This window comes from Pseudorca crassidens, chromosome 10 (genome assembly GCF_039906515.1).
Source record: "Pseudorca crassidens isolate mPseCra1 chromosome 10, mPseCra1.hap1, whole genome shotgun sequence".
NCBI classification, from domain to species: Eukaryota; Metazoa; Chordata; class Mammalia; order Artiodactyla; family Delphinidae; genus Pseudorca; species Pseudorca crassidens.
This window is the reverse complement of record NC_090305.1, coordinates 94,512,171-94,539,154: the sequence shown is the minus strand read 5'-3', so window position 1 is coordinate 94,539,154 and position 26,984 is coordinate 94,512,171. Positions and strand designations below refer to the sequence as shown.

The 26,984-nt window shown below is 43.0% G+C and overlaps 1 protein-coding gene across 13 annotated transcripts in view; it reads right to left on the bottom strand.

Moving 5' to 3' along the window:
• Positions 1-6,426: 6,426 nt before the first annotated feature.
• CNTN4 (contactin 4) overlaps positions 6,427-26,984 on the bottom strand; it is a 977,605-nt gene continuing 957,047 nt past the window's right edge. For 12 of the 13 annotated variants that reach the window (XM_067755246.1, XM_067755236.1, XM_067755237.1 and 9 more), the window contains 7 exons: positions 25,824-25,894; positions 24,545-24,779; positions 22,477-22,589; positions 21,721-21,907; positions 21,180-21,292; positions 13,613-13,781; positions 9,397-11,232 (listed from right to left, as the gene is read on the bottom strand). In XM_067755246.1, coding sequence (XP_067611347.1) covers positions 11,132-11,232; positions 13,613-13,781; positions 21,180-21,292; positions 21,721-21,907; positions 22,477-22,589; positions 24,545-24,779; positions 25,824-25,894 — 989 coding nt within the window. In that variant the 3' untranslated portion in view covers positions 9,397-11,131. Of the gene's footprint in view, positions 8,282-9,396; positions 11,233-13,612; positions 13,782-21,179; positions 21,293-21,720; positions 21,908-22,476; positions 22,590-24,544; positions 24,780-25,823; positions 25,895-26,984 lie in introns of those variants that run through there. The other variant, XM_067755248.1, reaches the window with a different exon arrangement.

Here is a 26,984-nt window from a genome sequence, read left to right as displayed (position 1 = left end):
AATGGATACTGAGGGGCTGAATACAGGCACTAGTGACCCCGGAAATGTGGAGGGGACGGTTAGGAAACAAGCTGAAGCCTGCTTGGGGGTGGGACCAGGAGGGCACGGCTGCAATGACTGGCAAAGTATCTCATCACCTGATGCAGAAGCTCTGTGAATGGTGGTGAGGAATCTGTAGGAGACTTAGGTTAAGCATTCTCAAGCTTGAGCACATCAGAATCACCTGGCGGGGTCATTAAAGCAGATCAGAGCCTGTGACCGAGGAGGTCCGGGGGGCCTGAGAATCTGCTTTCCCCTAAGCTCTCAGGTGACGCTGATGCTGGGCTCCTCACCCCACTTTGAGAACAGCTGCTCCAGGTGATTCCGCTGAATATCAAAATTTGAAAACCAACTGTTTTGTTGCAGGCAAAGCCCTGCAAAAAAAAAAAAAAAAAAAAACACAACAAAAACCCTACCCCTTTTTCGACTTATTACTCCACATGTGATCTCTTTCAAACTGGGGCCCGGAAACCTAGGACTGTGAAAACGGCCTCTGCCGAGGAGCCTGGACAAGGAAAGAGCGGTGCCCAGTGTGGCCAGTTCTTTCTGTTCGGTGAGGTGCTGGCTTCACACCCACCTGCCTCCACCTCAGTAGCAGCCGTCACCCCGGTACTGAGCCCGACCCACTGCCTGATTTGGGGATATCAGTGTCAGGGCAGCAGAGAGCAGCCCATGTGTCTCCCTAGAGGGTTAGGCCCTTCCTTTTCTGCCTTGTGGAACTCACACTCAGTCTTTGGGAACGCGTACCCCACGCCTCCTCCTTCGTGAAACCTTCCAAAGCAGAGTTTGCTTGATCCTGCCTCTGGGGCCTCGTTCTGGGCCTCAGCCCCCCTCTTCCACCGGCTGCCCTGTAGGATGGGCCATCCAGGACGATGGGGCTCATGTGAAATGCATTTTTATCTGCAGCCTCTGGGACAGTCCCTGACTCTTAGAAGGGATCAATGCTTCTTGGACCCTCTTAAACCCTCTTCCCACCCCGTCACAGTTCCTTGCAAACAGCTGGAACTGAATGCTATCTGGTAGAGATCATCAAGGTCTAAATTGAAAGCACGGAGAGGAAGATGGGTGTCTAGTGAGAACATGATCGGAAATAACCAGGAGGCTCGCGTGTGCCTGGCCATCTGGCTGGTGGAGCCTGGGTCTCTTTCTGCTGATGATGTGACTACGCTACCATGTGTAAATTACTATAGAAAAGGACTTGGGTTTTGAGTGGTGTGTCCTGTTTTCACTGCCCTGTCACGGCAAATCAGAGTGTGAACGCTTCACAGCAAATACCCTCGTCAGCAGGTTGATGAGATACAAGCACCCACCTCTTCCCATCTTCCACCAGGACACGGTGGATGGCCACCTCCCTCCCAAGAGCCTTCATGGTCACAGGCTCAGAACAGTGGTTCTGAACGACAGCCTTTCCAATAATGATTTCAGCCCCATCTGAAATTTAGCGTTTGCGATGCGCTGAGCTCGGCAGGGGACGCGCCGGGGAGACCAGAGGGGGAAGGGCAGTTTGCCAAGAGCTCAGCCACCTGAGCCTCACTGAAATGCCTTAAGGCCTGAAGCTGTTGATGCAGTCTGGGGAGGAACTCCGTGTGGGCTGAGAACATCCTGATTAAAAATCCAAACGTTTTCACGGGGGAGGCTTGTATGTGTCAGGCCCATCTGCTGGTGGAATTAACACTCCTTAGGTGCTAATTTGTTAAAGAAAAAGTAGATATCTGGAAGCGAGAACGGAGAACTGAAAACAGTCTTTGGGCGCACGACTAAAGGTGAAAAACCTAATTAGAATAGGACTTCTTCGTGTCAGCTCAAGGGTCTCCGTGACGACCCCTGTGCAGCTATTCCTGCTTCCACAGCCTACAGACCAAGTTCCAGGGTACCAAGTTTTCAAAAACTATTTCTTGTTAAAGAATTAACGCTGTTTTTTCCCACAGTATCCCCCTTTTAGGTAACAGATATGAATGTAAATGCAGTTCAGAACGAGAAACGCCGAACAGAATTGACAGTGAATCGTCTGCACGTTGAACAGGAGTACATTTCTCATTTTCCCCCTAGACATTCTCATTCTTTGTCCACACTACTGTCTGCATTATCTCTCAGCTAGGACCAACGCAGCAGCCTCTCAGTATCCTGGCCTCCGGTATTACTTTGAAGCATCTCAGCAGAAGCACATCTACCTATATCACCCCTGCGCAAAACCCTTAAATAACTCCAGCACCTTCAAGTTCAAGCTCCTTTTAAAACAACAAAGTCCCCTCTGACTTGGCTTCTCTGTAGCTCTCCAGCCACGTCCCCGGGGAGCACCCCTGTATCACAACTACCCTGTCCCTCATCCGTCCAAGCCGCGGCTGAAGCTTTCTCTGATGGACAAGCCCTTTCAATCTTTTTTTTTCCCCCCATCTTGTAGACAGTTTAGCTTCTAAATCTCGGCTCTTTGCCACCAGGAAGTCTATGTTCCCCAAGTACCTTCTGTTGCGTTCTATTTTATCACTTATTATTTAAAAATTTTTGTCTCCTTTAAAGGAGAAACACTCCGAAATCGAGAAGGCGGCCCTGTTGATCTTTGTGTCCTGAACAACTGCGTAGGAACTGGTTGAACTTATACCATGAAAAAGAAAGTCAGTTTCTTAAGTGTAAGCCAGACTAGACAACTCTATTCAGCTCAGATCGAAAGAACCGAACTCTAGGCAGCACTCTCTTATTAACGCCGTGTGGGAACAGTAGAAATATCACTAGAGTTTAACAAAGAAGTTACAAGAACTCACGGTTGGCGTGGCCTCACCCTTCAGAAACGCCTGCCTCGACCTCAGCGGCCGGCCTGCATCCGGGCTCCCGGAGCCTCTACCGCCCACCGACCTTCCGGGAGCCCGTACCGCCCTTTCTGCTCACGTGACTCACGTGCCTTTTGTTAAAGTTCCAGTGGGCTCTTTTCCCCGTGAAGGTGTATTATTCGTTTTCTTTCACTTATTAAAATGAAAACCCAAGATTTGTCCCTGCCAGGTGATAAAATGAAAGAATGCATAAGCCTGGGGGAAAACTGTGGGTAAGAAATCAACACTTACGCAACTGGTGTCATAGTTCAAAGGTCGGCCAGCTTCCTCTTAAAGGGCTCGACGACAGTAAACCTTTTCAGCTGTGAGAGCCATCCGGGCCTAGCTCCCTGGACCCACACACACACCCCATCCTCGGAAAGGGGGTGGGAGAGTTCAGCAAACCAAAGAGAGCTTAAAACAGCACACCTCGTGCTGGCACCCTCAGAGGCCTCAACCTTCAAAGAACTGATCACACATCAGCAAGACCCTGGAATTTAGCACTAGAAACGAATTACCTCAATGAGCAGGCAACTTCTTCCCTGCATAAACTTGCCAGATTTAGCAAATAAAAATAGAGGAGGCCCAGTTAAATCTGAATTTTCGGTAAATGTTTCATGAGACATGCTTATACTAAAAAAGTACTAGTTTTGAAATCCAAGTTTAACTGGGCCTCCTGTACTTTATCTGTCTACCCTGATCTTGTAGGATAGCCCGAGTGTGAAAAACAACTCTGAGACACCTGAAGCCAAGTAAAACAAACAAGCAAAGACCCTCCTTTGTAGTTGAAGAAGTCCAAGCAGCTGAGCTAGACCACTGTGGAGCAAAGAACTCACCACACCTGAGCTGTATGGGTTCTCCCTGCAGGAACCCTACACCTGGGAGCCCTGCCCGTGCCCCTGGTCACTTTTCAACAACCCGATGTACAACTTCCTAGGAAGCTCACTACCCTTCTTGTTGGGAACCGGTATCCTTATCTATCTATCTATCTATCTATCTATCTATCTATCTATCTATCTATCTATCTATCTATCATCTCCCTTCCTCCCTCCCTCCCTGTTGGTATAAATATCTAACTTTTTGGAGAGAGGCCTGGAGTCACAAGCCACCAGCATCTGAATTCCTGGCCTCCCTGGTCAGCTGTGTGACCTGGAACAAACCTGTAAACCTCCCAGCCTTGGTCCCCCGTGTACCAAATACGAATACTATGTGGGAACTAAACCAGCAGGATGACTTGCAGAGACTGGCACATACTAAGAGCATCACTGTTGTCCACAATTACTATTATCATTGCATTACTCTGTATTGTGACAAACGCCGTGGCTGGTCTCTTGGCTTCCCCACCCAGTCTCATTCCAAACCAGGTGATTTCACACCAGCCTTACAGTGTCCCCATCTCCTCCATTCTGCGGCCTTTGTGGGGTCCCCCTTCCTGACTGCCGGCCACTCCCCTGTGCCTAGAACAGGGCCTGGTACACAGAGGGCACTGGGTTCCTCTCAATGGCTGTCCTGTGCCTGGTCCTAGTTCAGAACCCCTCCCCCTCCTAACCTCAACCTCACACAGCTCCCCTCCCCCCTCACCACCGGCTTCATGCTGACTCAGTGTCCTGACTGCCCTCTGGTTGAATTTAAGAGACCAGCTTCTTACCCTCGCTTGTCCTTCGTCTCAGTAAATCCTTATTTCTAATTGTCTGTGTCACCATGGGCTTGTCGTATCACCTCTTTCCCTCCATTTCATGAGTGAAAAGGGGATAAAACCTGCATCTGCTGCTTCTTAGTGTAAAGAGCCCTTTAACACTAGAAAAAAATTCGAGTTATTATTCTTTGTTAGTTAAAATCCTAAGATATACACAATTCCTGGGATAGTTTTGTATTCCTAACAACCGGTAAGAATATGTAGTGAAAGTCCAATTTACGGAGATTGGGAATATCACATTTAAATTACTTCGGCTTTGCAGTTTCCTGACATTCAGCTCTATCATTTGGTTGACATTTTTTAAAAACTGCTTTCTCTCCGTGTGGTCTATATTAGTGGAGGGCTTCTCATCTACAATGGAGCAGACTGTTGGTGATAAAGAACAGAGGCCGATTTTGTTGAAATTGTGAGCTCTGCTGAGTGTTGTAGTTTATCCTTGAGTTGTGGAATTGGAACATTTATTCTGCATAGCCCATTTAGCATGAGGGGAAAGGGGCCTCCTTTCAGAATGGGCAGTCTGACTGGCACATGGTAATCATACCCTGGCAGGAGGGCAGAGCCTGGGGAAGTCACTCTAAATGGTGCCAGGGATTCTCCACCTTCTAGTTTTGTTAGGGTCAGAGATGGGGGCGTACGAGCCTGGTAAGAGAAGTTAAGAACCATAGCCAAACTGTAACCCTGAGATACTCTCTGGCTACAGGGAGGGAGAAGACACGAATGCCTGTGATTTAAATACCAGATAGTGGATAGACAGACACTCATGAGCATTCATGACACGCTCTGGAATCACAGAAACGAGAGGTCAACGCCAGATAGGGAAATTGAGAGAGGCTTTTTGGAAAACTTGGTATCTGACTGAGGACCCTACCACCTAACTTCTTTTATTAACATTATTACATATTTTTATTTTATTAATTTTATTATTAAAATGATTAAATATTAATATTTATACTAAGAAGTGAAAATACTTAAGAAAAAGATGATAATGGATGTGTCAGGTGAGTTCAACTCATTTTGGTTACGGAACGCACCCACATTCTATGTCGGTTTTTTTGTGACTGTCTCAAGTCACTTGGGAAAAAGAACAATGGCTGATTTATAGAATAATTTGCTAGTATTTGGAGAGCTGTGATGCTAGAACTTCACAAATGTTATCCTGTCGAATAAGTGGCAATTGTCTGAATATGTAAGGCCCCCGTGTGTGTCATTTTGTATAGAATAATTTGGGGTAGGTCCAGAGATTGACTCTAAGTCTTTGATTTTTAAAAGGCTTGCTCCTGAAATCACTATGGGTGGCCAGAGGATTCTTCAATTGTCACAAAGGAAAATACAGCCAATTCTTAAATCAAGACTACAATGAGATATCACCTCACACCAGTCAGAATGGCCATGATAAAAAGTCTAAAAACAGGGCTTCCCTGGTGGCGCAGTGGTTGAGAGTCCACCTGCCGATGCAGGGGACGCGGGTTCGTGCCCCGGTCCAGGAAGATCCCACATGCCGCGGAGCACCTAGGCCCGTGAGCCATGGCCGCTGAGCCTGCGCGTCCGGAGCCCGTGCCCCGCAACGGGAGAGGCCACAACAGTGAGAGGCCCGCGTACCGCAAAAAAAAAAAAAAAAAAGTCTAAAAACAATAAATGCTGGAGAGGGTGTGGAGAAAAGGGAAACCTCCTACACTGTGGGTGGGAATGTAAATTGGTACAGCCACTATGGAGAACAGAATGGAGGTTCCTTAAAAAACTAAGAATAGAGCTACACATGATCCAGCAATCCCGGTCCTGGGTATATATCCAGAGAAAACAGTTGTTTGAAAAAATACATGTTCATTACAGCACAGCTTACAACAGCCAACACATGGAAGCAGCCTAAACGTCCATCGACAGATGAATGGATAAAGAAGATGTGATACATATATACAATGGAATACTACTCAGCCAGTAAAAAGAAAGAAAGAAGGCCATTTGCAGCAACATGGATGGGACTGGAGATTATCATACTAAGTGAAGTAAATAATCAGACAGAAAGACAAACATCATATGATATCACTTATATGCAGAATCTAAAAAAATGATACAAATGAACTTATTTACAAAACAAAAACACTCTCAGACTTAGAGAATGAACTTATGGTTACCAGGGGGAAAGCATGGGGTTGGGGGGAGGGGTAGATTGGGAGTTTGGTATTGACATGTACACACTGCTATATTTAAAATAGATAACTATTCATGGAAAAGACTCTGACAAGTACAGGTTTCTGGTAACTGACTATACTGCTGAACTGAATGAATAAGCATTTTCAGAACTCTAATGGAAAACTGATGAACTCATAAAAGTGCTAACAAAAGATCAAGATGAAAAAAAATTAATTACATGGAACTGAGTGAACTGATGAGGATGATTATAATTTTTGTGACTTTCTGTTTGAATAAAAAAATAATAAAATAAAATAGATAACTAACAAGGACCTACTGTTTAGCACAGGGAACTCAGCTCAATATTCTGTAACAACATAAATGGGAAAAGAATTTTAAAAAGAATGGATACATGTATGGGTATAACTGAATCACCCTGCTGTACACCTGTAACTAACACATCATTGTTAATCAACTATACTCCAATATAAAATAAAAATGAAGGAAAAAGAAAATACAGCCAATTCTTGATTATCTGTGTTAATGGAGGTGAACAGTAGCATTGATAATCCGATATGGTGTGCAAAAATCATCTGGTGGTTGATTACATTAAAATACTTTAAAAATTACATGACATTTTAGTAGCTAATTATGTACTATTTATGTACTTTTTAGAATTCAGCATTCCTGCAGCATATCTGCAGTAAGGTACGGGTTGTGGGAGAGACTGGGAAAAGGTTCATAAGGATAGAAGGCTGCTTCCCAGATGTAAATAACCAAAAATTTGACGGTAGGAATAACTCAATCATTATTTTAAGATAAAAGCTTACGGCAGCTCCCACCTCAGGCTGGAAGAATTCCAAGCTCACCTGAAGATGAAGTTTATCACCCATGTCTTCTGCTCCCGTGGAAAGAAGCTGTTTCGTACACAGGGTCTGTGGGCTTTATAAAAACTCAGGAATGCTGAGAGAATCCACTTATCTGGCAAAATAGAATCTCCTTTTATACAGTTAAATCACAGGTGGACTATTCACACACAAAATGAGCATCAGAGGAAGTGCTGGGAAAGATTAAATAAGCAAAGCAAATGGGCACTTTTCTAGTGCTTCTCCTTCAGAGTCACTGTGCAAAACTCCCAAGCAGTAATACATCCCCCCTGCCCATTCTAACTGGTACTAGGGGCTGGGGAATCCTGCCTGGAGGGCTAAGCATAGCGAGTGTGCTGCTTAGACCTTCTTAGCATTTATTATCCCATCTTCTAGAAACATCATCTCAATTTTCCTTTAACAAACTCTCTCTCCCTTGAGTGCACGATCGAGATGCTCAGGCGGTATGACACCAATTGGATCGATCAGCCTCTTCTAGGAATTTGGATACTGAACAGAGTGGCATCAAAATCAGAAACAGAGCCAATTCATCCCCACAATAGCTCCCCCCAAAGACTTTGCAAAGTTCCTGCAGGCTTGATCCTCGGAGTGGCCTGCTTCTTATTCTCGCCAAGGCTTGGGCATTCAGTGTCTCCTTGGCTCATGTTATCTGACCAGGGTCATTCCTTTTTGTTCACTCAGGTTATCCAGAGTTGCTTCTGTGGCTTGCAACCAGTGAGCCTAACCTGCAACAACCATGGAAACCAACAAATCAGACACATTTGGGTGAAGGTGTCCACGGGGCACTTTTAAAAAACATCTTGAGCTCGGTCAGACTCAGCTAATCCAGGGCCTCATGTATCAGATGATGAAGCTGAGAGATTAAAGGACTTTTTCAAGGCATCAAGTCAGAAGCCAGGCCTTCTGACACTTTCTGCCACCTTGCAAAATAGTGACACAGTCTCCTCTGATTGGTTCACTAGGGCACACAGGTAGGCAACTGATGCAAAATGCTACTTCAAAGACCCTTTCGATCAATTAAACAATGATTATTTATTGCAAGGCACTGTGCTAGGCACTATGGAGAGTACATGGAAGATAAGACCAAAGTCCCTGCCCTCAAGGAGCTTACAATCTAGTTGGGAAGACAAGGCATACATACAAGGAAAATTAAGTAACAATACAGGAGTTAAGTTAAAATGCAAGATAACAGTACAAGAGATTTCCAAAAGTAGTACCTGATTAATTACTAAATGAGGGGTATCGACAGGGCTTACAGCTCATTCAGAGGAAGGATGTCACCAAGGACTGGAGTGTGGGAAGGCTTCACAGACGAGCCTACCCTAGGACAGTGGGGATTCAGGTGATAAAGAACAGTGGGGGGTATTTCAGGAAGGGGCAACCAGATGCCCAAAAGGCACAGAGGTGAGACCAAAAGCGAGCAGTGTTCAGGGGCCAGTGAGGACTCTGTGTGGCCGGGTACAGAGTTAAGCTGTTATTACATTAAGAAGGGCCTCAAGTTTAGATTCTATCTAAACTTTAGCAGCGGGGTTGGGGAAACCTTAAAACAACAGATAGCCTTAGTTTAAATACAGAAAAGACATAGCTAATGCAGAGGATCTATTCAAGTTTGATCTTCAGGACATTTATTTGTGGATGTTTGTCCCTCTCTACCTCCAAAGAGGATTTGCAATGATGTTTTCAGGGTTGTCAATTCCAAAGGAAGAGCTCTGGGTCAACTAGCTTTGGATCGTGACCAGAGACTTCTGAGTCCCTCTATGATCTTAAATTATAACTAGCACAAGGGTGAGCTCACAAATTCCCTGACAGGCAGGCAGGAAAAATGCTCCCAAAAGACAAGTATCTTTACAAATGACAGAATATTTATTAACAATACCTTTAAAAAGAGATTACATATGCTAGATCACTGGTAAATATTTACACTGGGGTTGGGAACTACCTGGGGTATCTTTTTTTTTTTCATTCATTTTATTATTTTGTTGATTTTTTTTTGCATGTGATTTAAAATTTTGTTTTATTTTAACATAGAAGTAACCATATCAAACTAAGAAAGGAACACAGCTTGAAATACTGACAATATTTTTTTTTCCAGTTACCACCCTAGTTTTTACACAAGTGGAATCCTGATTATGACTTTATTGGATAAATATAGCTAGAAGGTTGAAAAGTTAAGGAAAAATGACAAATTACAGGCAAATTTGAGCTCTCTGAGAAAGAAGAAAAGGTGGCAGCGTGTCTACATGTGAAAATTTTTATAGAAAATTTCATTGCCTTTTATATGCACTGTTCCACTAGTGTCAGCTTACAAAACCTCCCCCATTATTACAAATAGTTCTTTTCATAAGAATACAGTTTTGTTGATATTGTCATTTTCCAATGTGTGATTTTAAGACGTAGAAGATGAAACTTGTAAAGCAATGAGGCTACCTACTGCAAAACAGGAGACTCATTGAGATACCACACCATGGTACTAAAGATCTTTTATAGAGTCATGAAAAAAATTCTTTGTGGCAGCTAGGTGCTGAAATAGGAGAAATCTGCCAGACTCCATACATAACTTTGATTCAAAAGAAGGGCTCTATTATTAAAGAGATACACATATTATCTATAAGAAATTTTGTAAAGAAGTTACGAATCCATCAACAGAGAATTACCCTTTTTGTTGTTAAATGTACATTCAAGACAGATACATTTAAAGATAGTAAAATTATCTTTTATCCTTTGAAAGACATGGTTGACTCTATTAACTTTTGGTCTATGTTACTACAGGATATTTAACTTCCAATGTCATGTCTAAGATAATGCTACTGCTACAAAGACAATGTTAACTGAGTTGAGGGAAAAGAAAGTCTTACCGTAGGATGCTAAATTCAGGGATGGGAATATTGCACAAGGTGCCTCTTGGGCAAGTTAGTCTAGGTTTTGAGATTGCAGCCATTCCTGAAACCATCTCAGGTTGTGTTGAACAACAGAATTCACAACAGGGCTGGAAAGCATATTGTACGTGGCAAAACGACTTGATTCAGTACATTAGTCATCCCAAGAGTCATTTCCATACAGCAGCCTTGAGTTACAGACCAAGTCTTCAGCTGTTCTGCCACTAGACCCTTATAAAACTGTACAAGAAATCTGCAATGTATTTACCAAGGTGAGTTTCCAACTCTGTCTTTAAAGGAACTATTTTCAAATAATAACCATATGATTGTGTTGCCCATAGCATTTTACAGCAGAGGAAAAAAATTAATATCTACATTTCATGTTAACTTTAAAAAATTCTATAAAACACTAAATATATAATAAAAAATATGCATATAAGGACATATGTAAACTGCTTTGGTAACATCATATTACAGATGTCTTCAGTGCATTGCAGAGTTTCCAAAGAAACTTCAGACAAAGCTAGATTTGCTTTGAGGAAGTACTGTAGAATGCCATTCCTAAAGAAGCAAAAAACATTTTTTTTTCCAGTAATAAGATGTACTTGAACAACAATATTACTTAGTACTGGGTGTCTTCAAAACAACTAGCTAAATGTTGCTTATATTATAAACAGCAAGTCCTTTAGAGAACTGTTGTCATAAACTGGACCTGGCTGTGAGGGAGATCATGATCGTACTGATGGCCGACAGCGTGCATGCGTTGGAAGTGGACGGCCCCGCTCCTCTTGCATAGGCATCTGGAGAGAGAAGAAATTTACTCACCTCGGCAACAAAGGGAGGCGGGGCCCCAGGGCTTTTGGAAACCGAAGAACTATCTGAAGTCTACTGGAAATCACCATCTCTTGTTGACTTTTTTAGTCTCAGTTCTATGACCCCCTAGCTATGAACCTGGGAGCAGGTGGGGGACCTCTCCGGATCTCTGTTTAAGCATCTGTAAAAGGAGGGTGTCCCCCTCTAACATGAGAAGAAACTTCAATATGACTGGTAACATTACTGATAAATACTATGATATCAATGAAGCAGCAAAATAAACATTGACGTTCCCTTTCGAATTCAAGCTTAATGCCGGGCACAGAGCCACATGACATTTAATTCCTATAAAAACCCTGAAGACCTCTGGTATGGTTATCACACCATTTAACAGCTAAGGAAATGGGGGCCCAGAGAAGTAAGATAAGTCTAAGATTACCCAGTTAGTAAATAACTGAATTGGGATTCCAACTCATGTCTGTCTAAACATACCTCTTTTTTTTTTTTTTTTGCCCAACAAGATAATCTCAATCCGTTTAAAACTTTTTCTTATACATCTTACATTTTTTCACAGTAAGAAGTTACCAACTGTCATTTGAGGTTTTATCAAGATCGTAAGATCTCTGACCCACAAAATGGAAAACCTCTTGAGAAAGAGATCATGTTTCGCTCACAGTTACATCCTTATCATCTAATAATTTTACCAATAAAATTGCTTAAAATGTTTTTGTAATGAATTAAACCAAGAATCATCAGTCTTTAAAAAAAAATAATCCTTGCAATGATAAGCAAGTATGAAGTCAGATTTAAAGAAAGTGAGATAAATTAATCCCCAAACAAATTCTCATCTTGTGTTTTTTTTGGCCTGGAGATAATTTCCACATCTCACCATAAATCTGGTTCCTTCCAACAGAAGCTAGAGTCCTCTTCTGATATGTAGAAACCAATTCTCCCCAGTGTTTTAAAAGACAAAAATGCCTTTAGTGTTTGTATGCAAAAAAGGTGCAGTAAGTATAAACCTCATCTGGAAACTGGAAAATCACTCTTGAATTCAGAGCATGTCTTGGGGCAGCCTTGGTTTCCCACCTGAAGTCCTGTTCTATGTCCATTAACATTAACAAGTGCTTATTCAGAAGAAGGGTGAAAGGACCATTAAACATTTTGTTTTCTGATTTGAGGCATCCAAATTTTATAGATGTAATTAAAAAGTCTTAGTGGATGCTTTACTAAAACTTGATATCAGCAAGAATACTAGACCCTTTCCTCATCTGAAAACTACTATGATGGACACTTGGCAAAGGGGCTGAAGCTCAGAACTCTGTAGTGAGGGTTGCCCATGATTTAAAATATCGTATCTCCACTGATGGCTTGAAAGTTCATATCTCCAGCCTTCACTGAACCCCTTATCTCTAGACTGTTAAATCCAAAGGCCAATGAAAATCTATACTTAGATACCTAATGGCAATCTTATACTTTTTATTATTGTGGTAAAATACACATGACGTAAAAGTTACCATTTTAAAGTGTACAATTCAGTGACATTAAGTTCACTCCAATGCTGTACAACCGGGACTGTAAGCTAGCTCCAGAACTTTTTCATCATCCGAATGGAAACCCACTACCCGTAAAGCCACAATTCACACCGCTGGCCAGTCACTACCAGCCACTAATCTGCCTCTATGGATTTGCCTGTTCTGTTTTTTTTCTTTTAATTTCAAATAAATAAAATCATACAAAAAAAAACCCCAAAAATAATATGCTGCTGAGATATTTGCAAACATAGTATTTGAAAACTAAGTTGAATGTATTTGGCTCAAAAAAGAACACACTCTTCAACAGTCTTTGTAAACAAAGATAATCTTGACTATCTGTAGACATGTGCATTTATGTACATATGTTACATACGCATGTTCAAAATAAACAGTGTCAAGTTCAAAATATTTTCGGCCAAAGACATTATATTGTGTCACTACGGACACGTTTCCAGAGCATTTTGAAGAACGCTTTGCTTGTTCTTCCTGAGTCATGCTTTTAACTTTCTAAGCTGTAATTTTGGGGTTATTGTAGATGCAAACTACATGGGTCCACATGGAAAAGCCTGGGTGACTGATCTGGGGCTGCTTTAACCTGATCTTTGATAGCCAGCTGATTAAATCAGTCAACACTAGTCAAACTGTCTTCTGCACAAAACTACCTGAGGTCAGCAAATACCAGTGGTCTGAGGAAGGGGGATGGTATCGTCCATTTTTATTTTAGCTTTTTTTTTTTTTTTTTTCCCGGGCTTAATTTCACCCTAGCCCTGACTCACTGGGAAGCTTAGGAGATAGGGCAGACAGGGAGAAGGGAGGCAAAAAAAGACATTCTTACTTGATATCTTTGGAATTCGAATCTGTTCACTGCTGCTGCCATCTCCTCCATCACTGAATGGCTTAATTTCTATTATATAATCTTCATCAAAAGGCAAAGAAAGCTCCACTGATGTTTCATTTGTTTCAATGACAGATGTGCTGCTTTGTCTGCTCCATCTGTACAAGACCTGCCAATATGGAAAGAACAGGTATCACCTGCTGTCCTCACAAAGGCCCCAAGGATGGAGCATTCCTTCACTTTCACCTCTGGGCACCAGTGAAACGCAGGGACGCCGAGGTTGTCAGGCTGCCCACTTGCATTTGGAAGGCTCATTTAATAGCGAGGGGCATGTCTGCAGCCACCACTGATTTCATTATGAGGAAAGAGTTTAAAGCGTTGTGCAGCATGGCAGCGGGGCTAGCATGAGTCTAACGACGTGCTGTGTGGCCTCATGTAGCCTCTGGAAGGTCAGTTAACACACATGGAGAAGGTGGATGTACAGAGCTCAGTTACACATGAGGGTCTTTGGCATGAGGACAGACTTGGCTGCTGTGTGACCGTGGTCCACTTACTTTCCCGCTCTGAGCCTCACTGCCCACATCTGTAAAACGGGGACAATAACGCCCACTTTTCTGGGAAGTCTTTACAATTGCACAGGACTGAATAAAATGAAGGGCTCAAAGGAAGCATGTAAGAAACAGTATCTATGAAGCCTTAAAAGGAACAAAAGGTACAAACATACACGGCAAAGGTTAGAAGCAAAAAGTAAGGTGTAAAAATCAGGCCAAAAGTTATCATTATTATTAATCCTTTGGAAAGAGGACATTTCAGAACAGGGAGAGCATCTCTGAAAGACAAGTGCTATAACCCCCAGAGGACACTGGACCGCTTTTTCAGCTACACAGAAAAGAGGGGATGTTATGGGGCAATTACTCTCACTCTAGAAGTGTCTGTAGCTTCAACAGTGCCACTCATGTAGCTTCAACAGTGCCACTCTTTGTTCCCCTTCTTGGTTTCCTCTGGGTCAGAGACTAGGCTGGTAGTTCATGTGAAGAGATAGGCAACTAGCTCTCTTGAAAATACATTCACCACCTGGCATTGCCTACTGTGGTCACCAACAATTCCCACCAGGAACAAAAGATAAAGGCCCAGAGAGGTGCACCTGCCTTTTTGGATATGATAATTGTGACAAGAACTGTCCCACAAATACGTTCTGATGTTTACAATGAGCCAGGCACCCTATTGACATGACCATATTTAACGGCCACAACAACCTGACAGGACAGGCACGGTTATTCTTTTCTGCAGATGAGGAAACTGAGGCCCAGAGATGTCACAGAGCTGGTGAGTGGTAAGATGAGGGCTCCTAAGCCTGTACTCTTAAATCACCAAAACCCATCATTTCTCTTGACAATAAAAAAAAAAAAAAATAGGGTTGGGTAACATGAATGGTTCTGGTCCTGGCTGTGTGTTAGAAGCACCTGGCGAGCTTGTAAAAAATACTGAAGCTGCAGGCCACTTGTTCTCAACAGGGGTGGGAGGGGGGAGGACCAGTTTTGTTCCCTGGGGCATCTGGCAATGTCTGCAGACATTTTCTGTTGTCACAACGGGTGGTGGGTCCTCCTATAATGCAGAGGACAGGCCCCGCAACAGAGAATTATCCAGCTCAAAGTGGCACCAGTGGGGAGGCTGAGAAATCCTTCTCCAGCCTCGCCCCAGCCCTCCTGAGTCAGGCTCCATAGCAGAAGGGTCCAGGCCGTGACACATGGTTAAGAAAGATCTTCAGGGGATGTTCATTCAGTGAATCATGAATGAGACCAGCGTTCTCCAACCCGAGCCTGCATCAGAGTTGCCTGGAGGGCTTATTAAAACACAGAACACTGGGCTCCACCCCAGAGTTTCTGATTTAGTGGGTTTCAGGTGGAACTTGAAAAATCTGCATCTCTAACAAGTTCCCAGGTAACACCATTGCCTCTGCTCCAGAGACCACACTTTGAGAACCACAGGACTGGCTCCTCTTTCCCTAAGACCCACTGTAAATTCTGATTGGCTGAGGTCAGAGACATAGGGTTACCCGCCCTTCCACTGCAAAAAAAAAAATCAAACACAAGTGAAATTCATAAAAGTCCCTTAAAACGGTTTAGATCCCATTTGTTTCCTGGCATTTCATCACCTTTATTTATGTCTCTCTAATCCAAGGTGGAAAACACAATTTCCTTGAGGTGGAAAGATTCATAAGTGTCCCCCTTCCTTCTCAGAGCATCAGTTGTATCAAACTCAGCATCCCCTCACTACTGATCAGGCTCAAATAAATCCTGAGGCGCATTCAGGACTGTCACAGCATCTCATCACGGCCCTTCAGGAACATGAGCTGGCTGATGGGATGCAAGGGCACACCTGGCTTTGAGGACTAAATTGCTTCTTTGATTCAGCTCCGCCAGAGCACAGAGGATTCAACTCGTTTCAGCTGTAAATCCAAAAGGAAGACTTCCAGGAAAAAACTGCCCTTTTATCAGCATTGCTTATCAGTCTTCTAATGATGGGGACCCCAGTGGCACCTAAATAAAGGCCGGTAAAACCTTTATTTACACTACACACTTGGTTCAGCTGATTGACTTAAAGGCTGTGCTTGCATTTCCTATAATCCAGAGTGGAAGACACAGAGGAAGAGTGAATTTGTGGGAATCCTGATGATAGAATCAAACGTTATTGAATGCTTACTATGTGTTTGAACACTTTATATTCTATGTGCTAATATAGATTACCCCTTGAGGTAGGCACTGTTATTATTCTGATTTTAAAGATGAGAAATCTGAGACCTGGAGATGTTTAGCAATTTGCCCAGGGTCTCATGGCCAGTAAGTGGGGGATCCAGCATTCAAACCCAGGCAGTCTGGGTTCACAGCCTATATTCGTAACTGAGACCAGCTTGGCCACCACTGTGGGCAACTTGCTTCCCCTCTCTGGTCTCTGTCTTCATGAATGCAAAACAAGGGAGGTTAGATCATAGAAAGCTCGTGGCCCATGGGTAACATTTGGCCTGCATATTTTAACTATTGGGCCCTTAGTGGGTTTACATTTTTTTTTTTTTTGAGTTAGATGTCAACATGTACAAACCAAGAAACTATACATGATAAAGTTTTGGGTTCTACTAAAAACTGGAAGATATGGCCACACTGGTCTACATTCCTGTCTGGCAATAATTGGCTGGAGCTGAGAAGCTGCTGCCTATCCTGGACCATCACAAGCTCTGTAGCTTATCACACTCTCCAGCACTTCCTATTGTGTCACATTGGCATGTATCTACCTCAGGACCTTTGCATATCCTGTTCACTATGCTTGGAACACTCTCAGAGAGCTGCCTATCTTATTCTCTCCTTTTTTCATGGCCCAATCGAAATGTCACCTCTTGATAGAGCCTTTCCCTGTGCTTTATTTAAAATAATGTCTCTCCTATCTATCCCATGGCACTGTCTATTCTCCTCACTCTGAGTTATTTCTCTTGGTACTACTTTATTACCACTTGATCTGTCTGTTTACTGACGGCAGGCAGAATAGCTGAGTGGTTAAAAGGTGGGACTCTGGATCCATACTGCCTGTGTTCAGAGCACAGGTCTTCAATATACTAGCTGTGTTAACAACACTGTACCATATACTTGAATGTTGCTAAGAGAGTAGATCTAAAATGTTCTCACCACAAACAAGGAATGGTAATTATGTGATGGGATGGAGGCATTAGTAAATGCTATGGTGGTGATCTTTTTGCAATATATAACTGTATCGAATCAACACACGGTATACCCTAAACTTACACAATGTTATACGTCAACTATATCTCAATAAATCAGTGAAAAAAATACTAGCTATGTGAAGTAGGCAAGTTACTAAACTCTATGCCATGAGTTCTTCATCTATAAAACTGGGGCTAATAACTGCACCTACTTCATGGGTTATTACAAAATTAAGAATTAAAACAGTGCTTGGCACGTATACTGACAGTATTTATTGAAAGGATTAAGCTAACTGAATCCCTTTACATAACCTGCCTGGCTCTGTAGACAGTTTAGTTTGTGATACTGAAACCAGACGCTCTCTTTTTAGCTCAAGTATCATAAAGTAGCTTGACACTTTGTGCTGAAAGAATATTTTGCACCTTAAACTTTCTAAAGTCAACTTCTTTTTGAGACTATTTATGCAAGCAGAAATCCCACGAATCTCAACAATTTAGGTAGAAAACCAAAAATACACACACATACACACAGATGTATAATTTTTACAGAACTATATATATCCCTGAACATTAACATTGGATATGTAGCATTTCAATATCTGTAACCAGTTACGTGAGATTCCTTGGGATCTAAATGAGGATGTGTAGGGAGTCTGGCTCCTCCAGTCCCAGCCCTAAAGGGCAGGGAAGGAATTGAGTCGAACTGGAAATCAAAAGTCACAAAGGGCCCTTTACTACCACCTGGTCTAACCTTGTTAATCCTCTTTCCTCTACTGTCAGCACATGTGGTTTCTGCAGCATTTTACACACTTCATACCCAGCCATGAGTGACGCTTCCTAAGGCATGAAATTCCCAACTCGGAGGTGCCACTCTATTTTTCATAGATATAGTTTAGCTCCAACATGAAAAACCATATTTGGGGGGAAAAAAAAGCCTAAATCCATGGCTCTTGCTGTGTTGTCTTTTTATTTTTTTCCTGAGATAGTCTGTTCTTTCCTTGATTTCTGGATAGGACTCTATCTTGAGCTGTGGTGTCCTTTTTGTTTCTTTTCTTTTTCTTTCTTTCTTTTTTTTTTTTAATTAAGTCTGTGGTTGAGCCCTTGTGACGAATATATTAAATAAATACGTTTTGGATCCCCCCCATACCAAATTAGCCTATATCACCCGATCTGCTGCTCACATCTGAAAAGGTTCCATGCTCTCCAGCTGTAATTTGTTCCAATGTTTTATTCTAGCTCTATAGAAATAAAAAGTTTCCCCAATCCTCCGTGAAGCCCCAGTTCTTTTCTGGGAGCTGAATACTGCCGTGTTGGTCTTAGACTGCTTGATTCCACCACACCTGCCCAATTCTGTGCTGCTCAGGGGAATCTTCTACATGTCTGCAAGAGTGTCTGTTGAATTTAAAAATATATATATAAGAAGGGCCTCCTTGGAAAAGTGCTACCAAGACAAGCTCATATGAGAGTTTCTGAGAGGGGGCAGGAAGACAAAGAAGTAGCAACTAAATAATACTCATTTTCCAAGTTTTCTTCTAAAAATGCCTATAATCTTTTAGACCCAGTTCACTGAAGTAAAATTCAGCTTGCATACAGATCCCTGCCCTGTGAAAGCTGAGGGCACTCCAAGTCACTTTACTCAATGGCCTTCGGTTTTCACATCTGCGAAAGGAAGGGCTTTGGCTGAATGATCTTCAGGATTTCTTGCCCGACTAACATTTTGCTTGGTTCCCTGAAGTACTTTAGGCAGCTCCCTGCCTTTCAAATTTATTTCAGCACCAGCTTCAACATGAGCTTAAAATCTAGTAAGAGGTTCACTCATAGAACTTGTGCCCCTCCACAGGGACTCCTAAAGCTTTCTGAATTTTTGTTGTGTTTTCTCTCTCTGTTCTACTGGGCGACACTGGAAGCAGGGAGGAAGACTTTCTCGCTCCCATTTTTATTTTGTTGTTTGTTTGTTTTTTCACTCTCCTCCTTGGTTTGGTTAAATTAGTTCGTCCCAGATCACATCTGCATCTCTCTCGTGCTGTGTTCAGTCCCGGCAGTGTTAGCCTGGGTCAGACCCCAAAGTTGCAAGGTCTGTCTTCACTTTTGCCTTCTTTCTTTGCTTTCTTTGAGCCTACGCTCTCCTCTCTCATCTTCCAGCCTACCAAACCCCACATCTCTCTCGTCTTACATAAAACTGATCAGATGAACTCTTTCCCATTATGTCTCACTAAGAGACTAATGATTCAGGAGTTCAAGAAATGAGGGCTCCCTTTAATACCACCACAGTGAATGCATCCTTGGCTTGAGAAATCATGGGGACCATTCAGGCACTGTGCTCGTGAGGCCCACAGTCTGGGGATTCACAATAAGTCAACAGCCAATTACAATTACCCGAGAGGATGGAAAGTACTTTAAAAAAATCTGACAAATAGCGAGAGCTCTGGCCATCAGGAAAGGCTTCTCATCTTAGACCCGAAAGATGAGTGGCTGATTAAGGATGCAGATGTAAGAGGTGGCAGTCCCAGGGAGACGGAATAGAGATGCAAAGGCTCAGGGGAAAATGAAGATACTGGAAGATTTCCCCTTTAATAAAAGAGAAATGCAGTCCCAGAAAGGTTACATGATTTACCTAAAGTCACATAATGACTAGAGCACCAAAATGTGGTCGTTTTTGCTCTATTCTGTAAGACCCTTGCAGAGAGTTTGCTTTTACAAAGGGATCCAGTGAAAGGTCTGAAGATTAGTTCTTAGGGAATGTTTCTCTGCTGGCAGAATACAAATCACTGTGCCACATGGATGAAGGAAAAATAGCCCATAGCAGCGAGGGTTTCTGAATCCCTCTCTAATCACATCACCTAAGGCTCTATGGTCAACTATGTCAACTCCCAATTCCAGCCCTGGCTTTACTAACTGTAACTAATGACTGACAGCACTGTCACTATGCTACTCTCAACAGCTGCATCCAAAAATTTCACCAGACAGCAGCCTGCAGGCTTGATGCATCCTGCAGACTAGTTTTGTTTGGCCTGCATTGCCTCAAAGGTTGTTTAAAAGTAAAACAAAACAAGATACTTAAAATGCCCTTTAATTGTGGCACCAGGGCTACATCCATTTTCTTTTCTAGTTCTTTAAAGTCAGGCTAACATTTATGGGATCAGGCAAACGAATGTCCTAAAAAATCCTTGTGTATATGTATGTATATGTACGTATGTGTGTGTGTGTGTGTGTGTGTGTGTGTGTGTATACATACCCCTAACAATAGGAACATGAACAAAAAAGATTAACCATTCTCCCAGTAATAGGGAGAAGTTACTACTGTTGATTAAAAATACCATCAAGACAAGCACAGAACAGAACTGACAGTAGAAATGTTTAAAATGTGGTTCTTCATGATTTTTTGGAGACCCAACCACAAGGTCTTTAACTATTTCTGATTGTCTCTGCCTGAGCCCGAAGTATAGACGATTCTCTAAATCCTGACCAGCTGTCATGGGCTGTTGACAAAACTCAGACCAAACCACTTTGGTGTTTGGGAGAAAGAGGCTGCCAGAGCGCTGTCAGGGAGAGAGAGGACAGGGTTCTTTTTTTTTTTGCGGTACGTGGGTCTCTCACTGCTGTGGCCTCTCCCGCTGCCGAGCACAGGCTCTGGACGCGCAGGCTCAGCGGCCATGGCTCACGGGCCCAGCCGCTCCGCGGCACGTGGGATCTTCCCGCACCGGGGAACAAACCCGTGTCCCCTGCATCGGCAGGCGGACTCTCAACCACTGCGCCACCAGGAAAGCCCCGAAGACAGGGTTCTTAAGATTCATGAGAACAGTCTGTCCCCGCTAACAGCAGGAGTAGGTGCCTCTGCAAAAAGAAATTACCCACTTTGTATCCTTTTACTTCCGACTCATTATCCAGGGCCTTCACTTGATCCCAATTCAGGATAATTTTGGAGTCCGATGAATTCCATATGATGTTTCCGGGGGGCTGACTTGGCGCTGTAAAAATTTAAGATATACGAAGTCACAGATTATTAAGTCTCAATGGATTCTGAGGAATATCTCCTTCCTAGAATTCGAGAGTGGAGGCAATTTAACGGGCTATTGCACTAATATGTGTCTTCAAGGTCACTAAAATCTGACGAGATACAGCATTGCAGATGGAAAAAGATTCAGTTGGTCGCCTAACATTTATAGCTAAAAGAAGTGGCCCTTCCCAGTGAGGAGAAAACATTGATCTTTCTGTCCTCCGGAGCAATGAATTTTGCATGGTATTCGGAAAGGTTCAGTTAAAATGCTAAGGTAAATCTGAATTTCCATAATGACACCAATTAGTATGCAAATGATCACTGGGAGGTGGGGATGGGAATGAACTTGGAATATGTTTGATGAATCTCTAAAATATTTCTGAGCAAGAATGTTCTTACGTGGCTTTCTGGTTGTCACGTTGACCGTTGCACTGGAGGGGCCTGTCCCTGCAGAATTATATGCCTTGACAGCTAAATGATACAGAGCGCTGCCTTTTAAGTTGGTGATTTTTGTTGATGTCTGATTTCCTATTGTTCGTATTTTTCGAGCATTTTCTTCTTTGTCGTCATGTCTCCAGTATTTTACCTGAGAAAATAAAAAGGAAGACCTTGGATGTCATACCTGTTGGGGATATCTCCAACGTCATCAGGTGATTTTTTTTTTAATACAAGATTCTTATGACAGAGTTAATTTTCTATACAGCAAGTCGTAAGCAGAGCTTTCAGAACCAAGAGCTTTGTGCGTGCTGAGAAATCATCGATAATTACAAAGGCCCCCTTTTTGTTCTTAGCTTCAGAGTGAGATGGTAAACTGGCACAGTCATGATTGGGTACTTCTCCCTTTTTCCCCACCTTGTTTTGAGCCCAAGTGATCCTCGGTGTATCAGAAGTCAAAGCTCATTTTGCCAACCATCTTATACATGCTTAGACCTGCATGTATTTAGACAGAGCCCTCTGGAGAGTACCATGGAAACGGGTAATCTCACAGTGGAATGCTCAGGGCTTCCATTCACGCTCCTTTAGAAACAACTATTCTCTAAAACAAATGCCTCTAAATGGAACTTTAGGTCTTTTTCCCATCAGAGGGTGTCTAGAAAGTTCTCATTGAGGGGTAGGGACCCTTTCCCAGAACCAAGGCACCTGTCTCTTGCTTACCTCATACCCTTGTATCCGACCTCTATTCTTTTCCATGGGGGAGGCCCAGAAGACTTCAACATCTGTTGCAGAAAGACTTCTGGCAAAGATGTTGGCTGGTGCTTTGGTGGGTTCTGCAGATAAGTATGGAAAAAGTTATGACTCTATCAGCTGCATCAGAATAGGCTTCTAGATGCAAAGGCATCATATGGGCAAAGAATCAATGATTATAGAATAGTCCTTAGTGATTATGATCCAAACCCTCATTTTACAGAGAAACCATCATTAACAGCTGGGAGAGAATGGTGATGGAGATGGTGGTGAAGAGACTTTTTCAGTCTTTGGCTTTTAAATTTAGGGGTAGGTGGAAGGGAAGTAACCCAGGACACTTAAGTTTAAGCACCACGTTTCATAGCCAGCAATTTATTTAACACACATCCTTCTTAATTAGCATTTGTCCTAGGTGAGAGTCATAGTCACTGGTTACGAAAATTAGACAGAAAAAAGGAGAGTCAGCTGACTTGACTAAGTTTCAGGAGGGCCGGGTGACGGTTCAGTTCTGCACAGCCAGCTGCACGTCTTACGAGCTTGGCTGTACAAGTCATTTATGCTTTCTGGGCCTCAACCTCCTCAGCTGCAAAGGAGAGTCTGGACCCAGTCTGTCCCCTAAATTTCAGTTCTTTTTGCCAGATTTTTGCCAGAGCTGTGTACCATTTTTATGTAAAGATTTTTCCTTTCAGTGGTCTTTCTTAATGAACAACTCAGGCATGTTGTGAGTTATAACACAAATGAAATCCTGGTTTTGATTTGATAGCTGTATTTTTTCTGATGCAACTCAAATCAATATGTAAGTATTAAATAATTTTAAAGGTTCATCTAGTACGTTTACAGTCAACTTGTGTGTTCCCTCTGGAATGCACATTCTGTTCCAGAAAATGGTATACATGGAGACCCCTAAGGTTTTGTCTATTTATAACAATGTGTGATTCTATTTATGTGTTAATTCATTCAGTATCTATTAGGGGTCTGTGTGTCATACACGTTTCGACACTGGCGACACAGAGGTAAAAAATAAATAGCCAGCCCTCAAGAAACACACAAAACTAAAATTCAAAATTCATAATACATTGAGATGAGAATTATAACAGAGCAATGTTAAGACACAAGGAAAAAGAGAAGCACCTCACTCCGTGGGCCTGGGGAAATGAGAGAAGACCTTGGTTGTTTGAGTTGAGTTTTGAAGGATGACCATGAGATCACAAGGTGGGCAAAGCAGGGAACTTTAAGAGAAGGTGAAGCATATACTAGGGGCTCAAGCTTGTTTGGTGAATTGCAAGTCCTTTGGCTATGGTTGGAACATGAAGTATGCAGGGAAGAGGGGCAGGAGTTGAGGCAGAAAAGAGAGGTGGGGGCTAGATCATGGAGGACCACCGAGTCTAAGGGGCGGACTTTTTTAACTGGATGGAAGAATTTATTGCATCTTCACTTACTCCAAGTCAGTGACTCAACTTTTAATATGGTCTCATTCCGAACATCACCTTTGAAACAATGAAGGTGAGCTCCGATGGAGATGAAGGCCATTGGGAGAGGTATTCTGAGAGCAGGGATGGCACAGAGGCAGTGAAAATGAGTGAGAACCCCTAAACATGATAACACCGGGGATGACAATGAGAGCAATCACACTGCTCTGTGACTTACTCTATTCTTTAATAACAGAATAATTTTTGAGTACAATGTGATTTAGGAAAAAAATCATATTGAGAGGAAATACAAATTGTATTTTGGCATTCACTTAAAGGCATAAAATAAAATAGAATTCTGTTGAAAGTAATGTGATAAATACATAGACATGAAGATCTTATATGGTACCTGAGATTCTGGTCCTTAGCAGTGGAATTACTAAAGGATAAACATTTGTTTTTATACACCGTGGAGCTGCTATCTTTCTAAGAGATTCGTGGTAGATAATGAATCATATTTTTCATAGTACGCTTTTCTTGATTCAGGATATGCCTTCAGTTTATGGGTAGAGTGCTAAATTGATTGTACGTCCTAAAGTCAACATCTCAGAATTGAAGAAACATCATACCTTCTTCTGCAGAATATACCACCGTGGTGGGACTGAAAGGGCCTTCTCCTTTATTGTTGAAGACGCCCACTTTAACCTCGAAGGGAGAGAAGGGATGCACGCTCTCATTCCTGAACACATATCTGGAGGCGTCCGCGGAGGCCAGCACGGTCAGCATCCAGATCATTTTGCCATAAGGCCGGAAGGCCACCACGTAACCAAAGCCTCTGCCGTTCTGTAATTCCTCAGGGACCGTCTGGGAAGAAAGGGAGGCCGTCTTCAGAGGCTGCAGTACTTTGATGCAGATGCTACATTGTTTTATTCCACTCCCCACCCCCACACACGCCCCTGTGTTCATGCTATCTTATTGGGGGCTTTGTCGAGAGTCTTCAATTTGGGATTTGCCATCAGTCTACCAGAGATATTCAGGGGGGATTGAAGCAGGGTTCAAAATAAATCAATGGAGAGCCTGGCTTCCTGATGGGGGAGACCCAGCTCTGAAACTGTAGGAAATGACTGTGGAAGACACTGGACAGTTGATTTAAAAAGCAACATTCCCAACATGTACCATCTAGTAGGATCCTTCCTCCAGGGTCACACGGACACTCATTGAAAGAGCTCTCACTAAAGAAGTGAGGACCATCCTGGCTCAGGCAATATCTTCCCTCTCAGCCCGGAAGTGCTGGGATGGAAGGGGTGAGTGGTTTCTCTCACTGCTGGGGCTCTGGTTAAATGACAGATTGGAACTTCCGCAGCTATTGCCTAGAATCCTTCAAAATCATTGTGGACTCTTTCTGAAACTCTGACCTCCTGTCTCAAAATCAATTTTTAATAAAGTGGTGACTAACACACCTCTACGTTGGTGAAAAAACACTTTACACAAGAGGGCTGCTGCAGCAAAGCCAATCTTAGGAAATTGTGCTGGTACACGGAGTCTATTGTGGGCAGATGTTTTAAATCAATTGGCCTTGTAGTAATTCAGGAAAAAAAGAAAAACTGGTTTTCTCTAAACCAGCCTTCTTTAATGTGCATATTATACATCTATACATTTTTTCTTACGTTCTCTTCCCTTTCATGATTGTTTTTCCTGTGACCAACTGAATTAAAACTTGACTCCACAACTGACGGGGAAGCGCCATCTTTTCCTGCTAGCCATTCACGCGAGAGCGAGTGTTTGCACTCAAACGGATTTTGGCTGTTAAAAACAGAGAAGGCGACTTCCCATATACGTTTAACACAGAGTAAAATGATAAAATAGCCTAGGCTAATGTATGTTCCTTTCGTTTTGCGATTCATTTACCTCCCAGGTTATAACCAGTTCAGATTTGCTGCCTCCGCCTCCACTGACGTTAGCTGGGGTGACTTCGGGGACTGTTCAGGAGACAAAAAAACAAGTCATGTCAGGTGGCAAAGGCCAAGAGGGCCAGCAAGGTTGCCGGGCTGAGGTGACTCAGTTTAAACAGATCCTCGGATGCACACAGCTCTGAGATCAGAAATTGTATGGTCGAGGGTCCCGAAGCATCAGCTCGCGGAAGTGAAACATACCCAGGAAACTGCTATTAGTTACCTCTTTCCCATTCAACAAGAGGCACACCTGTTATCTGACGTGACTGAACAATGATTCAGCTCCACCCCTAGAGGCCAAAGTTCAGGGGGATGAGGAAAGGACTGAGGTTCTGGTTCTAAGGCTTGGGCAGGCGTTTATGAGCCACGTGGTGGTACACAAAGAAGTGATGATACACACTCTGCCCGTGCAGAGCTCACAATCTAGCTGGAGGGTGGGAGCACATGCAGGACGATTCCAGAGCGATGTCGACAACCAACAACATGCGGCACAGACAGAATGGAGGAGTGCGGAGGCCGTCTGAAGCGCAGGCCGGGCTAACGGCTTCTCAGAGGAAGGTGAGTTTTGAGCTGGGTGTTGAAGGAAGTGGTGGACAGAGGTTGACCCCTGGCTCACCGTGCTTAACCTCTTTGACTCCCAGTTTCCTCTGTAAAAGAGGGCAAATTATGCTAGCTTCCCCCTCAGGATTGCTGAGGGGAATTCATTAAATTACGATTTTGGAGGGAGAAAGGAAGCATGGGGTTAGCTATAGTATCATCCTGTAAATGAAAGACTCCAGACAGAATCTAAAAATGTCCGGCTGGGGTATAGATTTGGTGACTGGGAATGTCCCCTTGGATAAAGCCAACGAAATACAGCCAGATGGATTTGTGTCCAAGAGTAGGGTCAGAGTTTCCATTTGCTCTGGGGCCTTCCTCTTCCTTCAATAAACATTTGGCCTCATCGCAGCTGGGACCTTCACACACACCCACACTAGGCCTCCCACTCTATGTGAGACAAATACAAGGGATGCAGGTGAATTTATGTTGTTCTCTCACCGTGCTCACCCAAGCTGCGTACACAGAAGCTCCTATAAAACTGCCGACCGGGCTTGCGTGAATTACTAGGATGGTCCTA